Raw genomic sequence first — 26,077 nt, 5'->3', positions numbered from 1 at the left:
ACATTCTGCAGTACCTCTGGCTCAAAGCTGCCCATCCTAGGGAATGATACCCTATCTTCCGCAGTCATACGTACCCATTCATTGCAAAAAGCCTCCGTGTGTGAACCATATTTCTCACACATAATAAACCTTGCTGACCCTCTCATCCGCAATTCTGACCTTCTCGGTCCCAACTCTTTAGCCTGAACCCTAGCTACCAAACGCCCACTGCTTGTGCAATTGGATCCCATCGCGTACTTTTTGTCTATAAACGCAATCCCCTGTTAGGTTCCTGGTGCTCAGAACAAGGGAGATGTTATGAAGCGAGTCCAGAGCACCAGGACGTAATGCTGGGAAAGGGGAATGGAAAGGGAATAGCCCCTGGCGCCCTATCTCCGTTGTCTCGCCCGTGCTGTCAGTACACTCTTGCGAGACTATGGTTGCTTGAGCCCATGGCAGCCACGTTTGAAGGGCGGATTACGTCTGCCCAACTTCGATGCCCCCTCAGGTCTTAATGAGAGACAAAGAGTGAACCGAGACAGGGTGATAACAAGGGGCCCTCTGACTAAACAACAAGGCCAGGGGCTACTAGCAAAGCTAAAACCAAAGTATGTGCGGCTTGCCGCCAAAGGAAAAGAACAACAAAGGAAATGCAGACCACACGCCGAAACAATACTTTGTGTATCGGCGGTGACAGCATAAGCAGAACCCTCTGCAAAATACCAGTGACAGAAATAATAAGGGAATACAGCGGCCTAGGCTGACGGACTCGGCAGTGCCGCTACTCACGGAACCGGTACGAATACTGGCAAACGGACAGGACCTCCCAATGCTGTTGACACAGACTCTCAGAACTGGAGGACAGGCAGAATCCCAAACGACAGACCGGTGGACACCAAGAAGCCAGAAACTTGACCAGGCACAGGCAAAGGTACTGGACCTCAGGACAGGAATGCCTCACGGCAGGACACGGGATCAGACATAGGAATCGACACAGGGACTGACACAGGAATCGACACAGGAAGCTCAGGAACTAGCAGGAACCAAGCTCAGAACTCAAGCAGACTGGAAACCCAGAAATATCACCAGCGTCTGTGAATAGCACTGAGCCAGCATATAACAGAGAGGCCTAATTAATAATCACATGCAGCTGCCCTGTTGCATGACTCCAAACTGACAAGATGCAACTAGCAGCCAGGTGAGGCTGAACACATGGGAACAAGCTGCAATTATACAGACTCACCAGCGGCAGCAACCAAGAGTACTCTTAAACAAAGCAACGGGAAATCCTGGCCTGCGAAACAACTAATAAACATAAAATATCTAGCTGACATGCAAAACAGGAATGAGCCACAGCCGTGGCTCATAACAGTACCCCCCCCCCCCCCTTGAGGAGGGGTCAAAGGACCCCAAAATACAGACTATCCAAAACAAGGGATACAAAAAAAAAAACCTGACACACTGGTCTAACAGACACGAAAACAGAAACAAGCTGCAACCACAGCTTGTAACAGTGCCCTCCCCCTGACGGTGGCCACTGGACACAAGATAAGGGGAAAAAAATCTTTTTTTTTTTTTTTATATCAAGGCAAGAGTCAAAAATTATTTCTTTTTCTTCTTCTTCTTTTTACAAAGCTCTTTAGGTCTGACCAAGGTAATTCCCCAAACATTGTCTGAACTGATGGTACCACCCAGCAAGGCTGCGTTCAAATCAGAGACAGGTTTCTTATCCTTGGGAGCTGAACTTTCTGGCAAAGTACTATTATTAGAAGAAGAAGAAGTCAGAAAAGCACATCCTGCAGTCAAAACAACGGGCTGGGACTCTTGTGCCGAGTTTACAGTATTTGGTGGACTCTCAGCAGACAAGACGGGTGACTTAGAGGAACCAGAACCAATTTCTTTGGAACCATATCTTTTATTAATTGCATCACTGAATGCTGGGGGATCCTGAAGAATGGGATCTTCAGCTTTCATTAGGCTGGTCGCCCACTCAAAAGGCTCTCCTCTAAAAGAATAAATCAGATAAAGCACAATGTTCTCTGAAGTGATGCCCAGAAATGGTCTAGACAACATAATAATGTAATAGTGTTTGTAAAGCGCCAGAAATTGGGCTAAGTCCCCATCAAAGATTATGGATGTTGAGACATCAGAGTCAGGATCTGTTTCCTTCCCATCTGACTGACTGGAGTGCTTTGCTAGGACCTGGTCACTATTGACCTTACTCGAGGCTGAGACTCTCTGAACCCCACCCGGGGCAGTGACTTTCTGAACCCCACACGGGGCAGTGACTTTCTGAACCCCACCCGGGGCAGTGACTTTCTTAACCCCACCCGGGGCAGTGATTTTCTGAACCCCACCCGGGGCAGTGGCCTTCGGGAACCCCGCTGGGGCAGTGGCCTCCGGGAACCCCGCTGGGGCAGTGGCCTCCGGGAACCCCGCTGGGGTCAGCACCTCGGATTCTTTTACTGGGACCGAGCCGTCGGCCTCCCCCACTGGGACCGAGCCATCGGCCTCCCTCACTGGGACCGAGCCATTGGCCTCCCTCTCTGAGTCGATAATTATCGAAACTTCTCCCGGGACTATGACTTCCGGGACTTTTGCTGAAGCTATAACCTTCAGCACCTCCACTAATGCTACACCTCTTAAGTTCTTTCCTGGGGAAGCGACCTCTAGACCCTTCTTAGAGGCTGCGTCTCTCGAGACCCCACTTGGGGATATTACTTCAAAGATCCCTTCTGGGGTTTTGCTTCTCGAGTTCCCTTCTAGAACTATGGTTTCAGATACCCTTTCTGGGGTTGCGCTCTTCAAGTCCCTACCTGGGGTAACAGCTTCTAAGACCCCTTCTGGTATGGAAACCTGAGCTATAATATTTGTTGTCCCTATATAAGCTAGAGCATCGGGTACCGCTCCAGCACTCTGGGCATCGGGTACCACACCAGCACTCTGGGCATCGGGTACCGCTCCAGCACTCTGGGCATCGGGTACCGCTCCAGCACTCTGGGCATCGGGTACCGCTCCAGCACTCTGGGCATCGGGTACCACTCCAGCACTCTGGGCATCGGGTACCGCACCAAGATCCTGAGCATCGGGCACCTCTCCAGGACCCTGGGCAACGGGCACCACTCCAGGACCCTGGGCAACGGGCACCACTCCAGGACCCTGGGCAACGGGCACCACTCCAGGAACCTGCAACTCTGCTTCAACAGGAACCTCAAGAGAGGAGAGAAACATTCTCTTTTGATTCCTGAATCTATAATGGGGCTCCCTTGCCCAAGGACCCCAATTATAGGACAGAGAGCTTTTTAGTGTGGGTTGTGTGACAAGTACCTCTGCCACAGTTGAGACAGGAGTAGGTCTTGTATCCTGACTCAACTTGGCCAGAGGGCAAGACTCGTCACCACACTTTGGCTTGCGCAACTCACAGGTCTGCAGATAGTGGCCTAAACCCCCACAATATAGGCATAAGTTTAAGTTTCTGCGACGCAGACGCTCCTCTTCTGAAAGCCTGGGCCGCAGAAAACTTTTAAACCTTTTCTCTTCAATTAAACCAGAGGATTCTCTTGTCACCATACTGTGAACAAGAGTCTCTTTAGAGATAGATGTACTTTCAACGACTTCTGGCAAGATGAGCAAGATTTTAGTCAGAAGGTTTTGAAGTTGCTTAAATGATTGCTGCAAAACTTCTAGTCGCTCTGGTCTTAAAGCACTGAAAGCAGAGTTCAGGGCTGAGAGAGATGCCTGCAGGGCGTGCATAGTAGACATAGGAGGATTTAAAACTAGACAAGACAAGACAAGGCAAGACTAGACAAGGCAAGACTACATTTTTGCTAAACAAAACAAGACTGTTTTTTTTTTGTTTGTTTTTTTTAACACCGGACTGGATTCTAAACACCGGACTGGATTCTAAACACCGGACTGGATTCTAAACACCGGATTGGATTCTGCACACTGAATTCTAGACAGGACTGGATTCTAGACTAGACACTGGACTGGGCCAAAAAAGAAAAAAGTTTTATTTCTTTTTTGTGGTTGGGCTGGTGATAATGTTAGGTTCCTGGTGCTCAGAACAAGGGAGATGTTATGAAGCGAGTCCAGAGCACCAGGACGTAATGCTGGGAAAGGGGAATGGAAAGGGAATAGCCCCTGGCGCCCTATCTCCGTTGTCTCGCCCGTGCTGTCAGTACACTCTTGCGAGACTATGGTTGCTTGAGCCCATGGCAGCCGCGTTTCAAGGGCGGATTACGTCTGCCCAACTTCGATGCCCCCTCAGGTCTTAATGAGAGACAAAGAGTGAACCGAGACAGGGTGATAACAAGGGGCCCTCTGACTAAACAACAAGGCCAGGGGCTACTAACAAACCTAAAACCAAAGTATGTGCAGCTTGCCGCCAAAGGAAAAGAACAACAAAGGAAATGCTGACCACACGCAGACACAATACTTTTGTGTACCGGCAGTGACAGCATAAGCAGAACCCTCTGCAAAACACCAGTGACAGAAATAATAAGGGAATACAACGGCCTAGGCCGACGGACGCGGCAGTGCCGCTACTCACGGAACCGGTACGAATACTGGCAAACGGACAGGACCTCCCAATGCTGTTGACACAGACTCTCAGAACTGGAGGACAGGCAGAATCCCAAACGACAGACCGGTGGACACCAAGAAGCCAGAAACTTGACCAGGCACAGGCAAAGGTACTGGACCTCAGGACAGGAACGCCTCAAGGCAGGACACGGGATCAGACATAGGAATTGACACAGGGACTGACACAGGAATCGACACAGAAAGCACAGGAACTAGCAGGAACCAAGCTCAGAACTCAAGCAGACTGGAAACCCAGAAATATCACCAGCGTCTGTGAATAGCACTGAGCCAGCATATAACAGAGAGGCCTAATTAATAATCACATGCAGCTGCCCTGTTGCATGACTCCAAACTGACAAGATGCAACTAGCAGCCAGGTGAGGCTGAACACATGGGAACAAGCTGCAATTACACAGACTCACCAGCGGCAGCAACCAAGAGTACTCTTAAACAAAGCAACGGGAAATCCTGGCCTGCGAAACAACTAATAAACATAAAATACCTAACTGACATGCAAAACAGGAATGAGCCACAGCCGTGGCTCATAACATCCCCAAATGCACAACACAAATAGACTGTGAAAGACATCTAGCGCTTTCACTCGCTCCTTCTCCGCTGACGTACCACGACTCACTCCAATAGTGACCACCGCGTACCCAGTGAGGCCCTAACCGGCTTCTATTCGCTTACCTTTTCCAGTGAATATCTACCGTTGAAGATTTTCCTGAGAGAGACCAGCGAAAACTTCCCTTTTTGACTTACACAAATCACGCTTGCGTATGCTCTACACAGCGCTAATGATACTGCTATTTTACGCAAAATCTCGTAAAAGGGGTATCAAGTTGCGCTATGTATCGCACCCACAAACATGCGGTCCAATTGCACAGCGTATAGGTACTTGTTACCTATCCGACCTATGACCACTGGAATCGAATATACAAGCTGCGATCCTCAGCCGGAGCATGATACAACACCTTTAAACTTCAATTCACAATTTCTATACTTCTGCACAATGCACAATTCTATATCACGCTCCTCTACAAATCGCCTCACGATTTGTGTATTATCTCTACCTTTATTAACGTGAGTCAGCCGCCTCACGCCACCAAGTCTCTGCTTACTTGGTGTACCCACGGGACCCGAATTTCCAGGGTTCAAATCCACTCACTCCGCTTTCAGCTCACACAAATACACAGTGTTTTTCTGTACAGAAAATTTCCACTCTTTCTGATTGGCAGCTTTACCCCAGAGGCACTTACAGTTTAGACAAAAAGTCTTACACTAATCTGCTTTTGAAATCGGATAGTTATGTGCTATTGTATTTAAGGTATACTATCCCACCTTTTAATTGAACAAACTATCGTGTAATTTGTACTTAGCGTCTGCACTCTTATGCAACTATGCGTAAACACGCGACCCTGCGTGCCTTTTACTTGTATTTTGTCCAGCCCACGTGTACAAAACGTGCATCCGTAATAATACAAGCCACACAATCTCTATAAATATGAGCAATACAAACTATAATCGCTCACTTAACACAACCCACACTTGTTCCGTTTAACCTTTACAACCAGGCCAGAACTGCGTTTTCTGTCTTTATAATTACTCCCTTAACATACTATATTCAAATTTATCTATATAGCGAACAAATGTATCCGATTTCACACAGCTCTAAACTGATTTAAAAACCTATACCTTGTGGCAACAATATGTGAGAGGGTATGCAAAGTATAGGTACGCCATGTGTACGCTTTTTCGCCAAGAAAAATTACACAGATTTTTTTAAATAGCTTTTTCCTGTTTACCTCCGGGCTCTATCAGCACCTCTGTAGACAAGACAGAGCAGACGCAATCTAACAGCACAAAAATAGAGTTTTAAAACATCCAGCAACCAGAAAAAGGTTTAACGTGAAGTTGTATTTCCACCCTTTGCTGATAGATTAAAGTCTGCTATGATCTGCTAGCCTGTGAGCATGTGAAAACCGGATCGAGTCCCTAATTGTAAATGCTGATTTACTTACAGGACTAAAAGCAATACTTTAAAACACACTCAATACACTTTAAAATGGAGCCGCTGTGGCCGTTGTAATCAATCCTTAGCCTACGTACTTTTTACACAGTTAGCGTACAGAGCCCCGTACCGTGTACGCACTTTGCGTACAAACGCCGAGACGGACGTACAAAGTACACGCGGTGTATACACACACAAAGACACGCCGTGAGCTCTTTGCAGCTACACATGTGACTGAGATACACTTACAAATCTAGCAGAGAAAGAGACATGACACAATTTGTATTTAAGAAGTTGGGATCCGACCCGCCAACATATAATTGATAAAAGGGGGTTACAACAAATATACAATTACAATAAGAGAAAAGAGGCTACAATACAATGGTACATACGTTTGCTTTCGCCAGCGCCACGCGGTCCCAGTGCTCAGATCAATCAGGCATGATGACCCTTCAGAGAGAGAGAGATTACCGACCGGCTAGGCAGCTTGGCTTTTTTTACAGTTGATCAAAACATAATACAATAGACACTATATGCTCTTCTTCCATTGGTTTGGGGGTGGGACATATCCTGTGCACTGGGGATCATTGGTCAGCTGAAGGCGATGGCTGAGACTTGAGATGTGATTTCTGTTGTTTGCATCTGAGTTCCCGCCCCATGACCAGTTAAACCCCTCACATTAATCATACATAAATCTGGTATTATTAATAACTTATTGTTGCAATATGTGATAATATTCTTATACCCACCAGATTAATGTTTACGTGACCCTGAACAATATGATCCCACACCTGATATGATTATCTATTTCCATCCTCAAGATATATATATATATATATATATATATCTCCATTTTCCTGTTGTTACAATTTGTTAGGGAGCACACACACATACATATATATATATATATATATATATATATATACACACACACACACACACACATATATATATACAGGTTGAGTATCCCATATCCAAATATTCCGAAATACGGAATATTCCGAAATACGGACTTTTTTGAGTGAGAGTGAGATAGTGAAACCTTTGTTTTTTGATGGCTCAATGTACACAAACTTTGTTTAATACACAACGTTATTAAAAATATTGTATTAAATGACCTTCAGGCTTTGTGTATAAGGTGTATATGAAACATAAATGAATTGTGTGAATGTACACACACTTTGTTTAATGCACAAGTTAAAAAAAATATTGGGTAAAATTACCTTCAGGCTGTGTGTATAAGGTGTATATGTAACATAAATGCATCCTGTGCTTAGCTTTAGGTCCCATCACCATGATATCTCATTGTGGTATGCAATTATTCCAAAATACGGAAAAATCCGATATCCAAAATACCTCTGGTCCCAAGCATTTTGGATAAGGGAGACTCAACCTGTATATATATATATATATATATATATATATTTATAAACAACATACAGGTCCGGCTCTCCCATTAAACGGTCCAATAGCGCTGGGTGCCTCCACAATTATTAGGATAAACACAACTGGAGGTGCGGCACTCCAAGCGACGTAATAGAAAACACTTACTTACGTAATAGAAAACACTTACATCTGTATAGAGGACAACGTTTCAATGCTTTTACTTGTGCATTTTCATCAGGACCTGATGAAAATGCACAAGTAAAAGCATTGAAACGTTGTCCTCTATACAGATGTAAGTGTTTTCTATTACGTCGCTTGGAGTGCCGCACCTCCAGTTGTGTTTATATATATATATATATATATATATATATATACACACACATTTCCAAGAGTTCACACCATGACTGTTATTACCTTAGCTATCTAAATGTCTGGTTTGTAATTTGTCAGCTATTGCTAATTGAGTTTCTCTTCAGTCAAACTAGGTTCCTGGATATTGTCTTTTTGTTTGTCCTGTCTTCAGATAAGACAATGACAATCCAGTATTTATTGTCTTCGACAGATACTAGACAACTCTAGAACAATGGGGGTAACCAAAGGTATTTTCCTTCTTCATAGGATTTCAAAGCTTTGCGTAAACAAGGCCATCTGGTTTCTAGGAGGATAATTTATGTGTGAACCATCTTCTTGCTATTAGAAGGATGAGCAGACAGTGGGGGATTTATGCATTATATGGATTAAATATATGATATGTCTTTGTGGCTTTTCCATGCGAGTACAAATGCTACCGTAATCACTCATACCACGCACTAACATGCACGACCGCGTGAGTGATCATACGCAATTTGCGAATATGTGCACACACGGCAGAATAAGTACGCGCATGGAGGCCATCTGTGTGGTGTTTGTATGTGATGTGTGTACTGTAATATTTTCCGACTTCGACAATATGCCCCCAGTGCCAGATACAGATATGCCCCCAGTGCCAGATATGCCTCCAATGCCAGATACAGATATGCCCCCAGTGCCAGATACAGATATGACCCCAGTGCCAGATACTGATATGCCCTCAGTGCCAGATACTGATATGCCCCCAGTGCCAGATAAAGATATGCTCTCAGTGGCAGATATGCACCCAGTGCCAGATACACATGTACCCACAGTGCCAGTGTGTTGCCCACTGCGCTGCTGCTGTGAGGGGAGGAGAGCGCAGGGTATGCCTCTCCTGCACCTTGGTCTCCAGCGGGGGGTGCTGGTGTCTATCTTTAATTAGGAGCCGGTTCATGAGCCAATCATAGCTTGCGTTCCGTCAGCCAATCAGGAGCCTTAGCTGTCGATCCATGAGCTCTGATTGGCTGACGGACCTGGCAGAAATGGAGATAGACACTGAGGGGCAGGAGAGATGCACTCTGCGCTCTCCTCCCCTCACAGCAGCAGCGCGGTGAGCAGCACATGGAGGGTAGGGGGGGTGGAGAGAGAGAGAGATAGAGAGGGGTGTGTATGTGGCCAGGTCTGTGACTCTATGACTCTGACTCCACACAGCGGTGTGACTCCACCCAGCATTAGAAAATGAGTCACAGAGTCACAGATCTGGGATAATATATAGGAGATTGCTTACCTGGCTCCTCAGCACTTCCTCCAGTATGTTCAAATCCTCCAAATGAAACTCTTCTCTTTGCCTTTTTTTTTCAGAATCTGTAATATTGATTCAAAGAAAATTGTTATTATTTGACTATTTCATGTGTAAAAAAAAAATTCCCAATAATTAATATTCCTCACCTGTCTGTTGAGATTTTGATTTCTTCTTTGGTGTTCCGTTTGTGGCTTACGATGTTTCATTGGTATCAAATTCTTTGTTGCTCCTTTTGAAATAAAAATTTATGGACGTTATTAAAATGTAAAAATTCATTTAAAATATAAAATTTATATGTATATTTTTCTTCAAATTTATACCTTGTGCATTGGTTCCTGGCATTAAACCTCACATGCACAGATGCATTTGCACATCACTCAAGACCACCTATCTACGTAAATAAACACACAACAACTGTATGTGGCGTGAAAGGGGTCGACCTTCTGCCACCATCCCTGCCATCCATCAGAGGCGTAACTAGGGCAGGGTGAGTGGGGCATGTGCCCTGGGTGCCTTGGCAGGCCCAGCAGAGGGAGGCGCCGCCGGCGGCCAGTGCATCATGCCCCACTCGCCCCCGTCATGATGCTATGTGAGGGGAGGAGAGCGCAGCGTCTCTCCTGCCCCTCAATGTCCTCACTACCGCTGCCGCACGGCGCTGCGTGTGTCTGGTCTCAGGCGGCATTAGCCAATCAGAGCTTGCAGACCGGCTCCTGATTGGCTAACGAACCGGCGCCACATAGCCGCCGCTGGAGACCTGGAGCGTTGAGGGGCAGGAGAGGCTCTGCACTCTCCTCCCCTCACATAGCAGAGGAAAGAAGCGGTGAGTGATGGGGGGGGGGGTCTTATATCTGGCACTGTAGGTCTTATATCTGGCACTGTGGGGCATGTATGGCACTGTGGGGCATTGTATCTGGCACTGTGGGGCATTGTATCTGGCACTGTGGGGCATGTAACTGGCACTGTGGGGCAATGTATCTGGAACTGTGGGGCGATGTATCTGGCACTGTGGGGCAATGTATCTGGCACTGTGGGGCAATTAATCTGGCACTGTGGGGCAATGAATCTGGCACTGTGGGGCAATGAATCTGGCACTGTGGGGCATTGTATCTGGCACTGTGGGGCATTGTATCTGGCACTGTGGGGCATGTATCTGGCACTGTGGGGCATGTATCTGGCACTGTGGGGCATGTATCTGGCACTGTGGGGCATTGTATCTTGCACTGTGGGGCACTGTATCTGGCACTTTGGGGAGCTGTATCTGTCACTGTTGATCTGATACTGTGGGGCACTGTGTATCTGGCACTGTGGTGCACTGTGTATCTGGCACTGCGGGGCAATTGTGTATCTGGCACTGTGTAAAAAGGGGACTCTGCATGCGTACTGTGCAAAAATTGAACGAAGGTGTGCTGAGAGGCGACACAGGGGGTAGGTGATAGTCATGTTGGCACGCCCCATTTTCAGTGGCCACACCCCTTCTGGTGTGTGGTCACGCCCATTTTTCCGGTGCACGCGCATACTTCTTTTGGTGTGTTGTTGTTTTTTTTGGGGGGGGCGCCACTCTTCATCTTGTTCTGGGCTCCAAAAACCCTAGTTACGCCTCTGCCATCCATACTCCAACTATACAACGGGCCATCTGCCCCTCCATGGCCAGGGGTCGACCTTCTGCCACTACCCCTGACCACCACACCACTTGTAAGGACGAAGCTAAACTCCGCCCCTAAGGAATAAAAATTGAGCCATCGGCCCCAATATCCACATATGCCTACCAAACTACCATATGGGCCCACTTGGTACAGTGGTGCCCATATCTAATTTAAAAATTCTAATTCATCAGACGTTCACCCTAAGCTTAATAAACTTACTTCCTAAATGAAATCAACCTAACCATTCTGAACCAGCCAAACAAAAGCCGACACAACTACAAATTTAACCTAACAACATCTCCCAGGGTGGGAGGGTGGGCAACGAGAAAATGGAAAGAGATAGAATCTTCTAGATCTGTTTCAGATAACTACCTCAGTCCTGCCCCTAATAGCCTATTGACCAATCCTGCGACAGCATCATCATCCCTGCGTTCCTCCCCTAAAAAGCTTAACCCATTCCACACCATGGTGCTACCTCGAGTGACATGCAGCCTGCCCAGTGCGGTGATTTTATGCTGCTCGGGCACATTTGACGCCCTATGCAGTCTTAAACCTCATACGCACAGATGCATTCGCACATCACTCAAGACCACCTATCTAAGTAAATAAACACACGACAACTGTATGTGACGTGAAAGGGGTCGACTTTTTATTTAAACTGTGAGGAAGGCCTATTAAACTCTAAACTAAATTGAAGAATCCCTCTATAACTAAGGTGGCTGGGAGAAGAATGGTTAAAAACATTGTTAAACATCAATTAGCGAACATTCCTACAAATTAAGCTTTATATAAATAAAAGAACCACGGTAAGCATATATGTTGGAGGGCCTTCTGCCCCAGATGCTCAGGGATCGACCTCCTACCAATATCCCTGCCATCCATACTCCAACTATACAATGGGCCATCTGTCCCTCCATGGCCAGGGGTTGACCATGGAGGGGCAGTACGGATGGTGTAATGGTTAGCATTACTGCCTCACAGCACTGAGGTCATGGGTTCGATTCCTACCATGGCCCTAACTGTGCGGAGTTTGTATATTCTCCCCGTACTTGCATGGGAGAAAGTATACCGGTAGGTTAATTGGCTCCCAACAAAATTAACCCTAGTGAATGTGTCTGTGTATATATGAGATAGGGAATATAGATTGTAAGCTCCACTGGGGCAGGGACTGATGTGAATGGGCAAAATATTTTCTGTAAAGCGCTGCGGAATATGTGTGCGCTATATAAATAACTGGTAATAAATAATAATAATTTAATAATAATAATAATAAATTGACCTTCTGCCACTACCCCTGACCACCACACACACCACTTGTAAGGACGAAGCTAAACTCCGCCCCTATGGAATAAAAATTGAGCCATCGGCCCCAATATCCACATATGCCTACCAAATTAAAATATGGGCCCACTTGGTACAGTGGTGCCCATAACTAATTTAAAAATTCTAATTCACCAGAAGTTCGCCCTAAGCTCAATAAACTTACTTCCTAAAATAAATCAAACTAACCGTTCTAAACCGGTCAACTGCCAGGTTACTAAAAATCTGCCACCGCCACCATCCTCTAACTATAGGGACTCTAAACAGAACTCAAAGCCCTAACTATATCCTCTAAAAATACAAACATACCATCCGACAGGTGCACCCCGTCGGACCAATAAAGGGCCGGATCACAAAAGGAAATCCTCCCATGCGTTACGATCCTCCCGCCCTGCTGAAGGACCGCCCTACCGACCACCGACTTGACACGCCTTCTCACCATATCTATTGCCCCTGGGTTAAAGGCCCCTCGCCACACCCTCCGGGGAACAATGTCTGACCAGAAAAACACGCAGAATGGCCAGTCGGAGATCAACTCCAGCAGTTGGCGTCGAATCTCGAAACGGACATCCAGACCCGTCCGATGCACCAGATCATTTCCACCAACATGCAATACTAAAAACAGTGGATATCCAAACCTATCCACTGCCGAGGATAACCAGTCCCGGAGGCCCTCCCAACGGAGACCCCTGTGCCCCAATCAGTGCATACACTGAACCGCCGGAAACCTAGCCACTTTGCTAGATACCGGAGACATCGCTAGCCAGAACATATACGAATGTCCCACCATCCATATACATTGCGGATCTAACTGCCGTCCTGCAAAAGAATTGTATAAAAAATTAATAAAGGTGATTAATTGTAAACATGTAGGGAAAAATTAACAATGGGGGGGGGGAATAGGGGAGGGTGGGTCGCCCACTTTGACTAGAGGCAAAAACAAAACATCCATCAGCCGGCAAATGCCGTAATTAAAACTGACAGTAAAACAAAAATTCCTCAAGGCCCCCACAATCGCAAAGGTGACTGTGATGAGCGGCTAATCCTCAAAGGGGCCCACTGCCAGGGGAAGGCCTGATATAGCGCCGAACTGCACCTGACCTCCACCTACCCAGTGCCCGTATGTCGACTTCGGCCCAACCCGCCACAGCGGCAGCTGATGCAGCACTGATGCGGAAAGAGTGAGTCCCATAATTGTCCGGAGATAGACCCAGGTCTAATATATACAGCGCCCAACACCAACCGGAATTGATATCTAGTCAACGGGGAACCGTCACTGTGAACGAGCCATCAGTAAGACGCTGGAGGCCGCATTGGTGAAAAGCTCCACGGATGTGTTGGACACAACACCCTCTTGCCAAATACACACACCGTAGAACTGAAACAAAAAATCATCCCAGATGCGCAAGTCCCGACGGATCTCGAGCGACAATTTCAGGAAATGATGCTCCCGTTTCCTACAGAATACCCGTCCCATCGGTATCACTCTGCAGGCAAAATTAAACAAACCCAATAAAGAATGAGCTTGCTTAAGCATAAACTTGCCCGCCGCGAGCGCATACAAAATGTCGCCATGAAAACGCCTAACTTTGTCGTCGGGAAGTCTACACAAACCGGCCCTAGTATCTGTTACGTTCACTGTACTTGGTACTCCTGAAACTGGGCGGATGAGCCCCAAGTACAGGAACGTAATGCTGCGACTAGGAACGGAGCTCGGCAGCACCCCCAAAGATCCCTAACTCCGTTGTCTCACCCTCGTTGTCAGCCTACGCCTGCGTGACTATGGTTTCTTGGGCCCACGGCAGCCGCGTTTGAAGGGCGGATTATGTCTGCCCAACTCCGATGCCCCCCGGTCTTAGTTGGAGACAAGGCGTAGACTGAGACGGGGCGATGACAAGGGGAACCTCTAACTAGAGAAGGAAGTACCCAGTTAGGGGTGCTACAGAACTTAAATAAAGTATGTGCGGCACAGCCGCCAGGATAAACAACAACAAAGGAAATGCTGTCCACACGCCGACACAATACTGTTGTGTACCGGCGGTGACAGCATACGCAGAACCCTCTGCAGAAAATCCAAAGCAAAAGCAACAGGTAGCTACAGCCTAGGCCGAGGGACGCGGCAAAGCCGCTACTCACGAAACCGGTATGAATACTGGCAAAAGGACAGGAACCCCCAAAGTAGCTGACACAGGCTCTCAGGACCGGAGGACAGGCAGAATTCCAAACGACAGACCAGTGGACACCAAGAAGCAAGATACTGGATCAGACACAGGCAAAGCCACAGGACTCCTGGACAGGAATGCTTCAAGGCAGGATACTGGATCAGACACAGGCAAAGCCACAGGACTCCTGGACAGGAATGCTTCAAGGCAGGATACTGGATCAGACACAGGCAAAGCCACAGGACTCCTGGACAGGAATGCTTCAAGGCAGGAAGCAGCTAGACAGAAGCTATCACCGACGTCTGTGTCAGGCAGTGAGGGAAAATATAACAAGGAATACCTCCAATCACAGCAGGGACCCTAATTAATTATGTCATGCAGCTGCCCTGCTGCACGACTCCAAACTGACAGGTGCAATTAACAGACAGGTGAGGCTAAACACATGGAAACAGGCTGCAATAACACAGACTCACCACCGGCGGCCAACAAGAGTCTTTCTAAACCAGAGCAAAGGAAATCCTGGCCTGCAAGAGAACTATAACATAAAATACATGAACAGGAATGAACCACTGCTTGTGGTTCATAACAGTATCAATACTAATGAACACATCAAATTCCGCAAACAAGCCTAAAGCTACCAGAATAAACGACCAGCAATGCCCAGAACCGGAAGGGCCCATCAACAGGAAGAAATCCAAATAATGCATAATTCCTGTCTCTCCCGAAGCCTCCTCTAAACACCAATGGAGGAAGGAACTAAAGCGCTCAAAATAAGTACAGGATATTGAACAACCCATCGGCAAGCATCTATCTATGTAAAACCCGTCGTCCAATCGGAATCCCATGATCCAAAAGACGACGGGTGCAATGGCAGAAGCCGGAACGCAGATTCAAATGTCCAGTTTACACATTAACGCCCCTTTATCAAATGCCCGAACTCTGTCTAAGGCAGAATCAAAGGATAAGTACACTACCCTACACAGTTCCTCAGGGATGGCATCGTTCACTGATGCCCCGGCCGGGCAAGAAAGATGCTGTATAAGCCGGAATTTGCCAGTGGCATTCTTCGGGACAACTCCAACCAGTGACAAGACTAAATCTTCCACTGGGGGATGCTAGAAAGGCCCTACCATCCTCCCCAACTCTACTTCGCCCATCACCTTTTGCCGCAACACGTCCTAGCGGAGCATAGGTTTTTCCCAGAACCACAACTAACGGGACGAGAAATTGGCAAAGGGAAGCCGTACTCAAAACCCGACCGCAGAAATTCCGCTTCTATCCATCGCGGATATCTCCGCAGCCACGGAGACAACGCCTGTAATTTAATTGGGGAGGGGGCTATGCCCACATGGACCGCGGCCTTGTCGAGTCACCGGTGCAACAGCCCCTCCTGTCCCCGGCTTACTGCAGTCCCTAATCGCATGGCTTCCCCCGCATCTAATACAGGCGTGTCGAAAACGACACTTCCCCCCCAGCTCACACAGGCCGTTATTGCCCCCTCGCGTGTTGAGCCTGTACGAAAACGCGAACCGGACTGCTTTGGCCAATGTCTCCCGGCACCTCTGTCCTCCGTAGTACCCGCGCCTTGCGCCAACTCCACATACAATTCTTCATATTTCTTCCCAAAATTGTATTTGTCTCTTCTGTGCTGTTTGCGCCGGAAATCCTCATCATACCGACGCCAAGCCAAGCCCTTATATGTCACGTAAAGCATGTGAATAAGAAATTGGTAACGCACCAAATTCAGGTGTTCATCTGGACGCGTCTCCAAATAGCAAGCCGAGAAAATCAGCATGCACCTAACCCAGTTCTGGTAAGAACATAGGTTATCTTCACTGCCCTGGCCTTTTTTCCTAGCCGCTAACAACGCCTTCCTGTCATCACTCGTGAGCGCGAAAATGTTAATGTATTGACCCTTCCGTATCCGGTCCCGGGCTCGGGGCCTCAGCCCCCACTTCACCGCTGTTTTGGCAAAGTAACATAGTATCTGAGGTTGAAAAAAGACAATTGTCCATCGAGTTCAACCTATTTGTGGTGTCCTCTGCATGATGATTTGACTAAATAGTAACTATAATGCATGACTATGCACCATACCCCTGGATATCCTTATCCAATAGGAATTTATCTAACCCATTCTTAAAGGTGTTGACAGATTCCGCCATTACAACTCCCTCGGGCAGGGAATTCCAAACACGTATTGTCCTTACCGTGAAAAAGCCTTTACGCCGTATTGTGCGGAATCTCCTCTCCTCTAACCTGAGCGAGTGTCCACGAGTCCTCTGTGTTGATCTAACCAAAATCAGGTCCCGCGCAAGCTCTGTGTATTGTCCCCTTATATATTTGTAGATGTTGATCATATCCCCTCTTAGTCTCCGCTTTTCCAATGTAAACATGCCTAGTCTTTCAAGCCTTTCCTTGTATTCCATCGTCTCCATGCCCTTAATTAGTTTGGTCGCCCTCCTTTGTACCTTTTCAAGCTCCAGGATATCCTTTTTGTAGTACGGTGCCCAGAACTGTACACAGTATTCAAGGTGTGGCCTCACTAGTGATTTATATAATGGGAGTATAATACTCTCGTCCCTAGCATCAATACCCCGTTTTATGCATGCTAATATCTTATTAGCCTTCTTTGCTGCAGTCCTACTTTGGGTACTACTGCTTAGCTTGCTATCTATGAGGACACCTAAGTCCTTTTCCAGTACAGAATCCCCTAGTTTTACCCCATTTAGTAGGTAGGTGTAATTTTTGTTCTTGTTACCACAGTGCATTACCTTACACTTGTCTGTGTTGAAGCGCATTCTCCATTTGGCTGCCCATGCTTCTAATTTAACTAAGTCGTTCTGAAGAGACTTGGCAACCTCCTCTGTATTTATAGCCTTACACAATTTGGTATCATCTGCAAAAATTGACACCATGCTCTCTAGACCTTCTGTTAGGTCGTTAATGAAAATATTGAACAATAGCGGTCCTAATACTGAGCCTTGCGGCACACCACTTAGCACTTCAGTCCAAGTTGAAAAATATCCATTAACCACAACGCGCTGCTTCCTATTATCTAACCAGTTTCTGACCCAAGTGCATATTGTGCTTCCTAGCCCTGATTCTTGTAGCTTGTATATAAGTCTCATGTGTGGTACAGTATCAAACGCTTTGGCAAAGTCTAAAAAGATTACATCCACGTCTTTACCCTGATCTAGGTTTGCGCTTACTGTTTCATAAAAGCCAAGTAAGTTGGTTTGACAGGATCTGTCCTTCATAAACCCATGTTGATTCCTTTTAATGACCTTATTGGTTTCAAGGAACTTCTGAATACTATCTCTTAGAATACCTTCCAATACTTTCCCCACTATAGATGTAAGACTAACTGGTCTATAATTACCTGGTTCAGCTTTACTTCCCTTTTTGAATATAGGCACTACTTCCGCTATACGCCAGTCTTTGGGAACCATACCTGATATAACTGAATCCTCAAAGATCAGAGATAGCGGTTTTGCCAGTTCAGAGTGAAGCTCCATTAGAACCCTTGGATGAATACCATCGGGCCCTGGTGATTTATTAATCTTTAAATGTTTTAATCGGTGACAGACTACTTCCTCGCTTAAATAAGTACCTATCAGTGTGATATTGTCCTTATTGAGATTGTGTGTCAGTCCCTGAATTAGGTCCTCTCTAGTGAATACTGTTGAAAAAAACTCATTTAGTGTGTCCGCTATGTCATTATCATTTTTGCTTAAGACTCCCAACGTGTCCTTCAAAGGGCCTATACTCTCCTTTTTTAATCTCTTGCTATTGATGTATTTAAAGAATTTTTTGGGATTTGCTTTGCTTTCCTTTGCTACTAGTTTTTCAGTTTCTACTTTAGCCGCTCTTATTTCCTTTTTGCAATTTTTGTTACATTCCTTATAGTGCTGAAATGACTCTGCTTCCCCGTCAGATTTGTATTTTTTAAATGCTCGCCTTTTCTTGCCCATAAGTTCCTTAATCTTTTTGTTAAGCCACATCGGTTTATGATTTTTATTCCCTTTTTTGCTACTCATAGGAATATATTTGAGTGTATTTTTAGCTAGCAGGAATTTTAGTACCTCCCATTTCTCCGTAGTATTTTTTCCTAAAAACAAACCTTCCCATTCAATATCCCTGAAAAATACCCTCATCATTTCAAAATTTGCTTTGCTAAAATTTAAAGTCCTAGTTGAGCCAGTATAGGGCTGTTTGTAGAAACTGATATTGAATGTGACCATATTATGGTCGCTGTTTCCTATGGGTTCCCCTACTATAATACCCGATACCAAATCCTGATTGTTTGTTAATACCAGGTCTAAGATTGCATTGTACCTAGTTGGTTCCTCAATTAGTTGGACTAGGTAGTTATCATTTAGTGTGTTTAAAAACATACTGCCCCTAGCAGTATCACATGAATCGTTTTTCCAGTTTATCTCTGGATAGTTAAAATCTCCCATCACTACTATGTCTCCTACTCCTGCTGCTTTTTCAATTTGCTTTAGTAACAATTCATCATCAGATGCGTTGATACCAGGCGGCCTATAGCATACACCCAATACTAACTTTTTTGTTCCTTTTTCCCCGCATGCAATTTCTACCCATAGTGTCTCAACAGTGTCTACAGTACCCTCCTGAGTATCTTCCCATATATTAGGTTTTAAAAACGGCTTTACGTACAGACACACCCCTCCACCCTTTTTATTTAGTCTGTCTCTCCTAAACAGTGTATAGCCCTCTAGATTGACTGTCCAATCATGAGATTCATCCCACCAAGTTTCAGTAATGCCTATAATATCATACTGTTTGCTTGCTGCAAGTATTTCTAGTTCACCCTTTTTACCAGTAATGCTTCTGGCGTTTACATACATACAACTAAGATAAGTATTTTCCCTTGCATTAGGGACATCTTTCACCTTATGTGGCAAGGATGACCTGTAATCGTCATTGGTTAGTGCTTTGGTAAAATCCCTTTTAGTACCCATGTTAGTAACCTTACTGCCTGCTCTTACCCTCCCCCCAACTTCTCCCCCATTTTGTTTACTACCGCCATCCCCACTATTCTCACTGCATGACCCGTAGTTTCTAGCTAAACCCTCCCCCCAGGCTCCTAGTTTAAAATCTCCTCCAACCTTCTAACCATCCTTCCCCCCAGCACCGCTGCCCCCTCCTCAGTCAGGTGCAATCCGTCACGACAAAAGAGATGGCGTCTGACTGAGAAGTCCGCCCAGTGTTCCAGGAACACAAACCCCTCTTTCCTGCACCAATCCCTAAACCACACATTTACCTCCCTAATCTCCCTCTGCCTCCCTGGACTAGCGCGTGGCACGGGTAATAATTCAGAGAATATTACCTTAGATGTCCTTGCCTTCAGTTTCTTTCCTAAGTCCCTATAGTCTTTCTTAAGGACATCCCACCTTCCGCTAACTTTGTCATTGGTGCCAACGTGCACCAAGACCGCCGGGTCTTTGCCAGCCCCTCCCAACAATCTATCTACCCGGTCCGCGATGTGCCGTACCCGAGCACCCGGGAGACAACAGACTGTACGGCGATCACGGTCCCGGTAGCAGATTGCCCTATCTGCCTTCCTGATGATAGAATCCCCTACCACCACCATTTGACTAGGTACCTCTCTATCTTTTATCCCAACCGCGCCAGAGGGACCGCACCTCTGGATGCTAGAGGGAGCAGTCTCCTCCGGCACCGTCATTTCTTCGCTATCATCCTCCGATTCCTCGTCCAATCGGGCAAATTTGTTCGGGTTTGATAGTTCGGAGATGTCGTGCCTCCCCCTCTTATTCTTCCTTCTAACTGTGACCCAACTGGCTACCTGATCATCATCCTTCTTCTACCAGTGACCCCTCCCTCAACTCCTCCACCGTTCTGTCTAAACTACGCTTGAGATTGTGAATCTCCCTCAGTCGCGTAACTGTTTGCTCTAGATCAGTTACCTGGGCTTCCAGGGCAACAGTTCGCACACACCTCGTGCAGATGTATTCACTCTGGGCCGGTAGCTCCAGGTGTGCATACATCTTGCACGACATGCACTGAGTGAGGTCCTCAATCACAGCCCCTCCCATATTGTTTGCAAGGTCTAACTCCCTGTTACACTCAAAGAAAAAGCAGCAAAAGTAAAAAATAGAAGACAAGCAATATCACTTATACAATAATTAAGCTGGCTTATACTTATCTATCTTTGTGCGGTTCTTGGTCCTTCACTTTTATGCAGCCGTAGTGCTCTCACCTGCGGCACCTATACTCCACTTAGCAGTTGCAGTTGTACCAGCTCACTGCTCCTCCTTTTCTCTCGGCTTCCAGCTCCTGTTAGAAATCCCAGCAGCACTTTGAAGAGACCAGCCCCACAGAGTGGACCGTGTCCGACTCCATCACACTTGCAAAGCGGACGAGCTGGAATTCCTGCGTTCACGCAGTCTCCGCCTCTTCACCCTATGCACTCCGCAGCACAGAGTATGTCAGCAGACAGCATAACTGTGGAAGGCCTGGAACACTTTACACCAAAATTGGAAGACATCTGACAATCTGGGAACAAACTCCGTGGGGGGGGGGGGGGTAAAAACACCTCTAGCACCCCTAGGGGTGGGCCTGCAGCATAGAGTATTTCAGGATACCACATAACTCATGAATGCCTAGACCAATTTTAAACAAACTTTCTACACATATAAATTATAACCTGGGAACAAACACTGTGAGGGTAACACTCCCCTAGCACCCCTTGGGGTGAGGCAGCAGCACAGAGTTTTTCAGCTGACAGCATAACTCTGGAATGCCTGGAACAATTTACACCAAAAGCAGCAATTTACAACAAACTTGGTACACATATGATTTATAATCTGGGAACAAGCACTGTGGGGGTCAGCCAGCCCTAGCACCCCTGGGGATGGGAAAGCAGCACAGAGTATGTCAGCAGACAGCATAACTGTGGAAGGCCTGGCGCACATTACACGAAACTTGAGACACATCTGACTTGCAATCTATCAACAAACTCTTTGGGAGTTAGACACCCCTAGCACCCATAAGGGTGGGGCAAAAGCACAGAGTTTTTCAGCATACAGCATAACTCTGCAATGCCTGGAGCAATTTCCACCAAACTTGGTACACAATAGAGATGTGCACCGGAAATTTTTTGGGTTTTGTGTTTTGGTTTTGGATTCGGTTCCGCGGCTGTGTTTTGGATTCGGACGCGTTTTGGCAAAACCTCCCTGAAAATTTTTTGTCGGATTCGGGTGTGTTTTGGATTCGGGTGTTTTTTTTTAAAAAAACCCTCAAAAACAGCTTAAATCATAGAATTTGGGGGTAATTTTGATCCTATAGTAGTATTAACCTCAATAACCACAATTTCCACTAATTTCCAGTCTATTCTGAACACCTCACACCTCACAATACTATTTTTAGTCCTAAAATTTGCACCAAGGTCGCTGGATGACTAAGCTAAGCGACCAAAGAGGGCGGCACAAACACCTGGCCCATCTAGGAGTGGCACTGCAGTGTCAGACAGGATGGCACTTAAAAAAGTTGGCCCCAAACAGCACATGATCCAATGAAAAGAGAAAAAGAGGTGCACTGTGGTCGCTGGACGGCTAAGCTAAGCGACACAAACACCTCAATATCACAGGAATTATTCATCCTAATCAATGGTATTATTGGTCCAAATCACTGGAAGAAAATGACAAAATCACTGGAATTTTTTGTTCTAATCAATGGTATTATTGGTCCAAATCACTGGAAGAAAATGACAAAATCACTGGAATTATTCGTTCTAATCAATGGTATTATTGGTCCAAATTACTGGAAGAAAATGACAAAATCACTGGAATTATTCGTTCTAATCAATGGTATTATTGGTCCAAATCACTGGTAGAAAATGACAAAATCACTGGAATTATTTGGCAAGATCACTGTAATTAATAATTATAAATCACTGATATTAATTGGTAAAATCTCGCTATCACCTGCCTAGTGAAGTGGAATCTAGATGGGATTTTGTACCGGGGACACAATAACTTCATCAATTGTCTAAATCCCACTGCACTAATGGCGGAAAACGGGCACACGTCTTCAGCGCACTGATTATACTGAGAACTGATTATACTGATCACTGATGATACTATGGAGAACTGACACTGAGCAGCGAGAACAGCACTGGACTATTGTACTGTAGTATACTGGTCACCACAATGCAGCACTGACACTGAGCACCGATATTAAGCACTGATCAGGATACCAGAAGTGACACAGAGCTGCAAGATACAGCAATGGCCTACTGTACTGTACTACTATATACTGGTGGTCACCACAATGCTGCACTGTACTACTATATACTGGTCACAACAATGCAGCAGATATTGAGCACTGATCAGGATACTATAACTGAGTCTGACACGGAGCTGAAAGATACAGCAATGGCTTACTGTACTGTACTATATATATACTGCTGGTCACCAAAATGCTGCACTGTCCTACTATACACTGCTCACAACAATGCAGCACAGATATGGAATGGATACTTGCAGTGACACAGAGCTGCAAGATACAGCAATGGCCTACTGTACTGTACTACTATATGTACTGGTGGTCCCCACAATGCAGCACACTGAGCACAGATATTACCAGGTGTATCTCACACATCGCTCAGTACAGATTACAGGATGTATAATCACCAGGTGTATAACACACGTCGCACAGTACAGTATACAGTATGTAGCTCTGGAGGGATCAGTATTTGTCAGGAAGGCGAGGCCTGGTACTGGCAGCAGAGTGACAGGCGGCCGTATAGTAGCAACCAGCTCCAAATCTGGCAGTGTGTGGAGAGGGAGGGGGTGAGGGAAGGGAACGAGCGCTGGAGTGTCTGAGCGGAGGGCTTGAATGTTCAGGGGGAGTGAGGCGGGAGCTGCTCTTCCATAGCAGCGCACAGTGGGGGTGACGGAGTCTGACCAAGGAGGATTGGGGCAACTGGCCGCAGGGGAGCACTGTGCCGCAGCCATCACCTGCAGGGGGAGTGGAGGGAAACACATCCTATCTGCCCCAGATAAGTGACTTCTGATCAGAGCAATTGAGGGTCGGAGTTTTTCTGAAAGGTGGAAAGGAAGGGGTTCTTTTTCATGTAGACTGGAAGGACTACAACAAACTTGGAGTGACTACACTTTTCACCCTAGTTCGGCAGCCCTGCTGCCCTTTAATACACAGATGAATGAAGACTCCATTTGGAAAGGCGGCCGCTCAGCGATCAAGAGCTGATGCAGCACATGCAGGTGTTTCTGCAAATATGATGAAGAAAAGAACATCTCATAAGAAACATCGAAACAATATGGGACCAAGTAAACCAATCTCTCAGCCAAGGCGAAATATTGTAGGCTGTAGAATACAGCATGGGTGGAAAGAGGGCAGTGGGCCAATAACCCAGTGGAAAGGAACAGTTCTGGATCAAGTACCAGTGAATCCCTTACTCTATCTTATAAAGTATGATGGATTTGATTGTGTCTATGGACTTAAGCTTCACAAGGATGAAAGAGTGTCTGCTCTTGAAGTTCTACCAGACAGAGTTGCCTCATCCCGAATCAGCGATGCCCATTTGGCTGACACAATGATTGCTAAAGCAGTGGAGCATATGTTTGAAACAGAGGATGGTTCCAAGGATGAGTGGCGAGGGATGGTATTAGCACGAGCACCTATTATGAACACATGGTTTTATTATTATATAACCTATGAAAAGGACCCAGTCTTATATATGTATCAACTTTTAGATGACTATAAAGAAGGAGATCTTCGGATCATGCCAAACTCAAATGATTTCCCTCTAGCTGAAAGAGAACCAGGGGAGGTTGTGGACAGCCTGGTGGGCAAGCAAGTGGAATATGCCAAAGAAGATGGCTCAAGAAGGACTGGCATGGTTATTCATCAAGTTGAAGCTAAACCATCTGTGTACTTCATTAAGTTTGATGACGATTTCCATATTTATGTCTACGATTTGGTGAAGACATCCTAAATGGGATTCTGTACTTTTTTTTTTGCCAAACGTAATCTAATGTAAACATTTGTAGAAAGTCGCTGCTTTCTGATTACAGAAATGCTCAGATATTCCTGCGAATCCACAATCTCTTCCAAGAGGAAAAAGAAATTGAGAAACCGTTGTTTGAGAACGTTTGTTCTCTTTCCTTTACAAAGGAACAAACCACTTTCCAAGAAGACTGACGTTTTTGGGATCATGGAGACATAATGTTTTTGAATATAAATCCTAAAACAGGTGGTGTATTAGAGCAAAAGAGTGCAAGAGACCAGCCATGCAGTTTCTGAAATATTATGACAAAATGTTACTGTATTTCATAAGCACTCATTCCTAACTCTGCTAAGTACTGTTTGGTATACTGTATCTGGCTTCCATGAGGTAGTTGTCCATTATTTCAGCTTTCATTGACCTTTTTGAAAGCTGTAGAAGTTATCGATTCTTTTTTTTTTTTTTCCCTATTTTTAATTTTCTCCTGCATAGCCCAGTAAAATGTTGCAATGTTAAGTATTGACTTGTGCCTTCTGGGGGTCCACTTCTTCACCAAACCCAGCCAAATCTCACCCTAACCCTCTGTTCCACGTTCTCTGTGTGCCCCATCTGTGTCACCCCTGTCTGTCTACCCCTCCCCTTTAGATTGTAAACTCTCACGAGCAGGGCCCTCTACCCTCATGTGCTTATACTTTGTCTTACTTTAATAATCTTCAACTGTACCACATCCAGCAGTCTTCTGCCACCTGATACTTATTCCAGTGTCATCTGCTGATGTAACTATGTTTATTTACCCTGTACTTGTCCTATACTGTCATCAACTGTAAATTGCTGTTTTCCTGTTTGATCATTTATGTACTCTGTAATTGGGCGCTGCGGAACCCTTGTGGCGCCATATAAATAAAGGATAATAATAATAATATAGGGTGTATAATCCCCAGGTGTATCTCACACATCGCTCAGTACAGCATATAGGGTATATAATCCCCAGGTGTATCTCACACATCACACAGTACAGTATATAGGGTGTATAATCCCCAGGTGTATCTCACACATCGCTCAGTACAGATTACAGGATGTATAATCACCAGGTGTATAACACACGTCGCACTGTACAGTATACAGGGTGTATAATCCCCAGGTGTATCTCACACATTACTCAGTACAGTATATAGGGTGTATAATCTCCAGGTGTATCTCACACATTGCTCAGTACAGATTACAGGATGTATAATCACCAGGTGTATAACACACGTCGCACAGTACAGTATACAGGGTGTATAATTAATTACCAGGTGTATCACACACACCGCACAGTACAGTATATAGGGTGTATAATCCCCAGGT

General features: G+C 45.7%; 1 protein-coding gene across 1 annotated transcript; it reads left to right on the top strand.

Annotated features, from left to right (window-relative positions):
* Nucleotides 1-23,693: 23,693 nt before the first annotated feature.
* LOC135057991 (spindlin-Z-like) lies at nt 23,694-24,721 on the top strand. Its single transcript, XM_063963663.1, has one exon. It carries the CDS (start codon nt 23,927-23,929, stop codon nt 24,719-24,721), a length of 795 nt encoding a protein of 264 aa, XP_063819733.1. The 5' UTR covers nt 23,694-23,926.
* Nucleotides 24,722-26,077: the final 1,356 nt, after the last annotated feature.

The sequence above is a fragment of the Pseudophryne corroboree genome, chromosome 3 (assembly GCF_028390025.1).
Source record: "Pseudophryne corroboree isolate aPseCor3 chromosome 3, aPseCor3.hap2, whole genome shotgun sequence".
NCBI lineage: Eukaryota > Metazoa > Chordata > Amphibia > Anura > Myobatrachidae > Pseudophryne > Pseudophryne corroboree.
This window is presented reverse-complemented; position numbering and strand designations above follow the sequence as displayed.

Coding starts and splice junctions, on each gene's coding strand:
- LOC135057991 (XM_063963663.1), top strand. CDS start 23,927: ATGAAGACTCCATTTGGAAAGGCGGCCGCTCAGCGATCAAGAGCTGAT.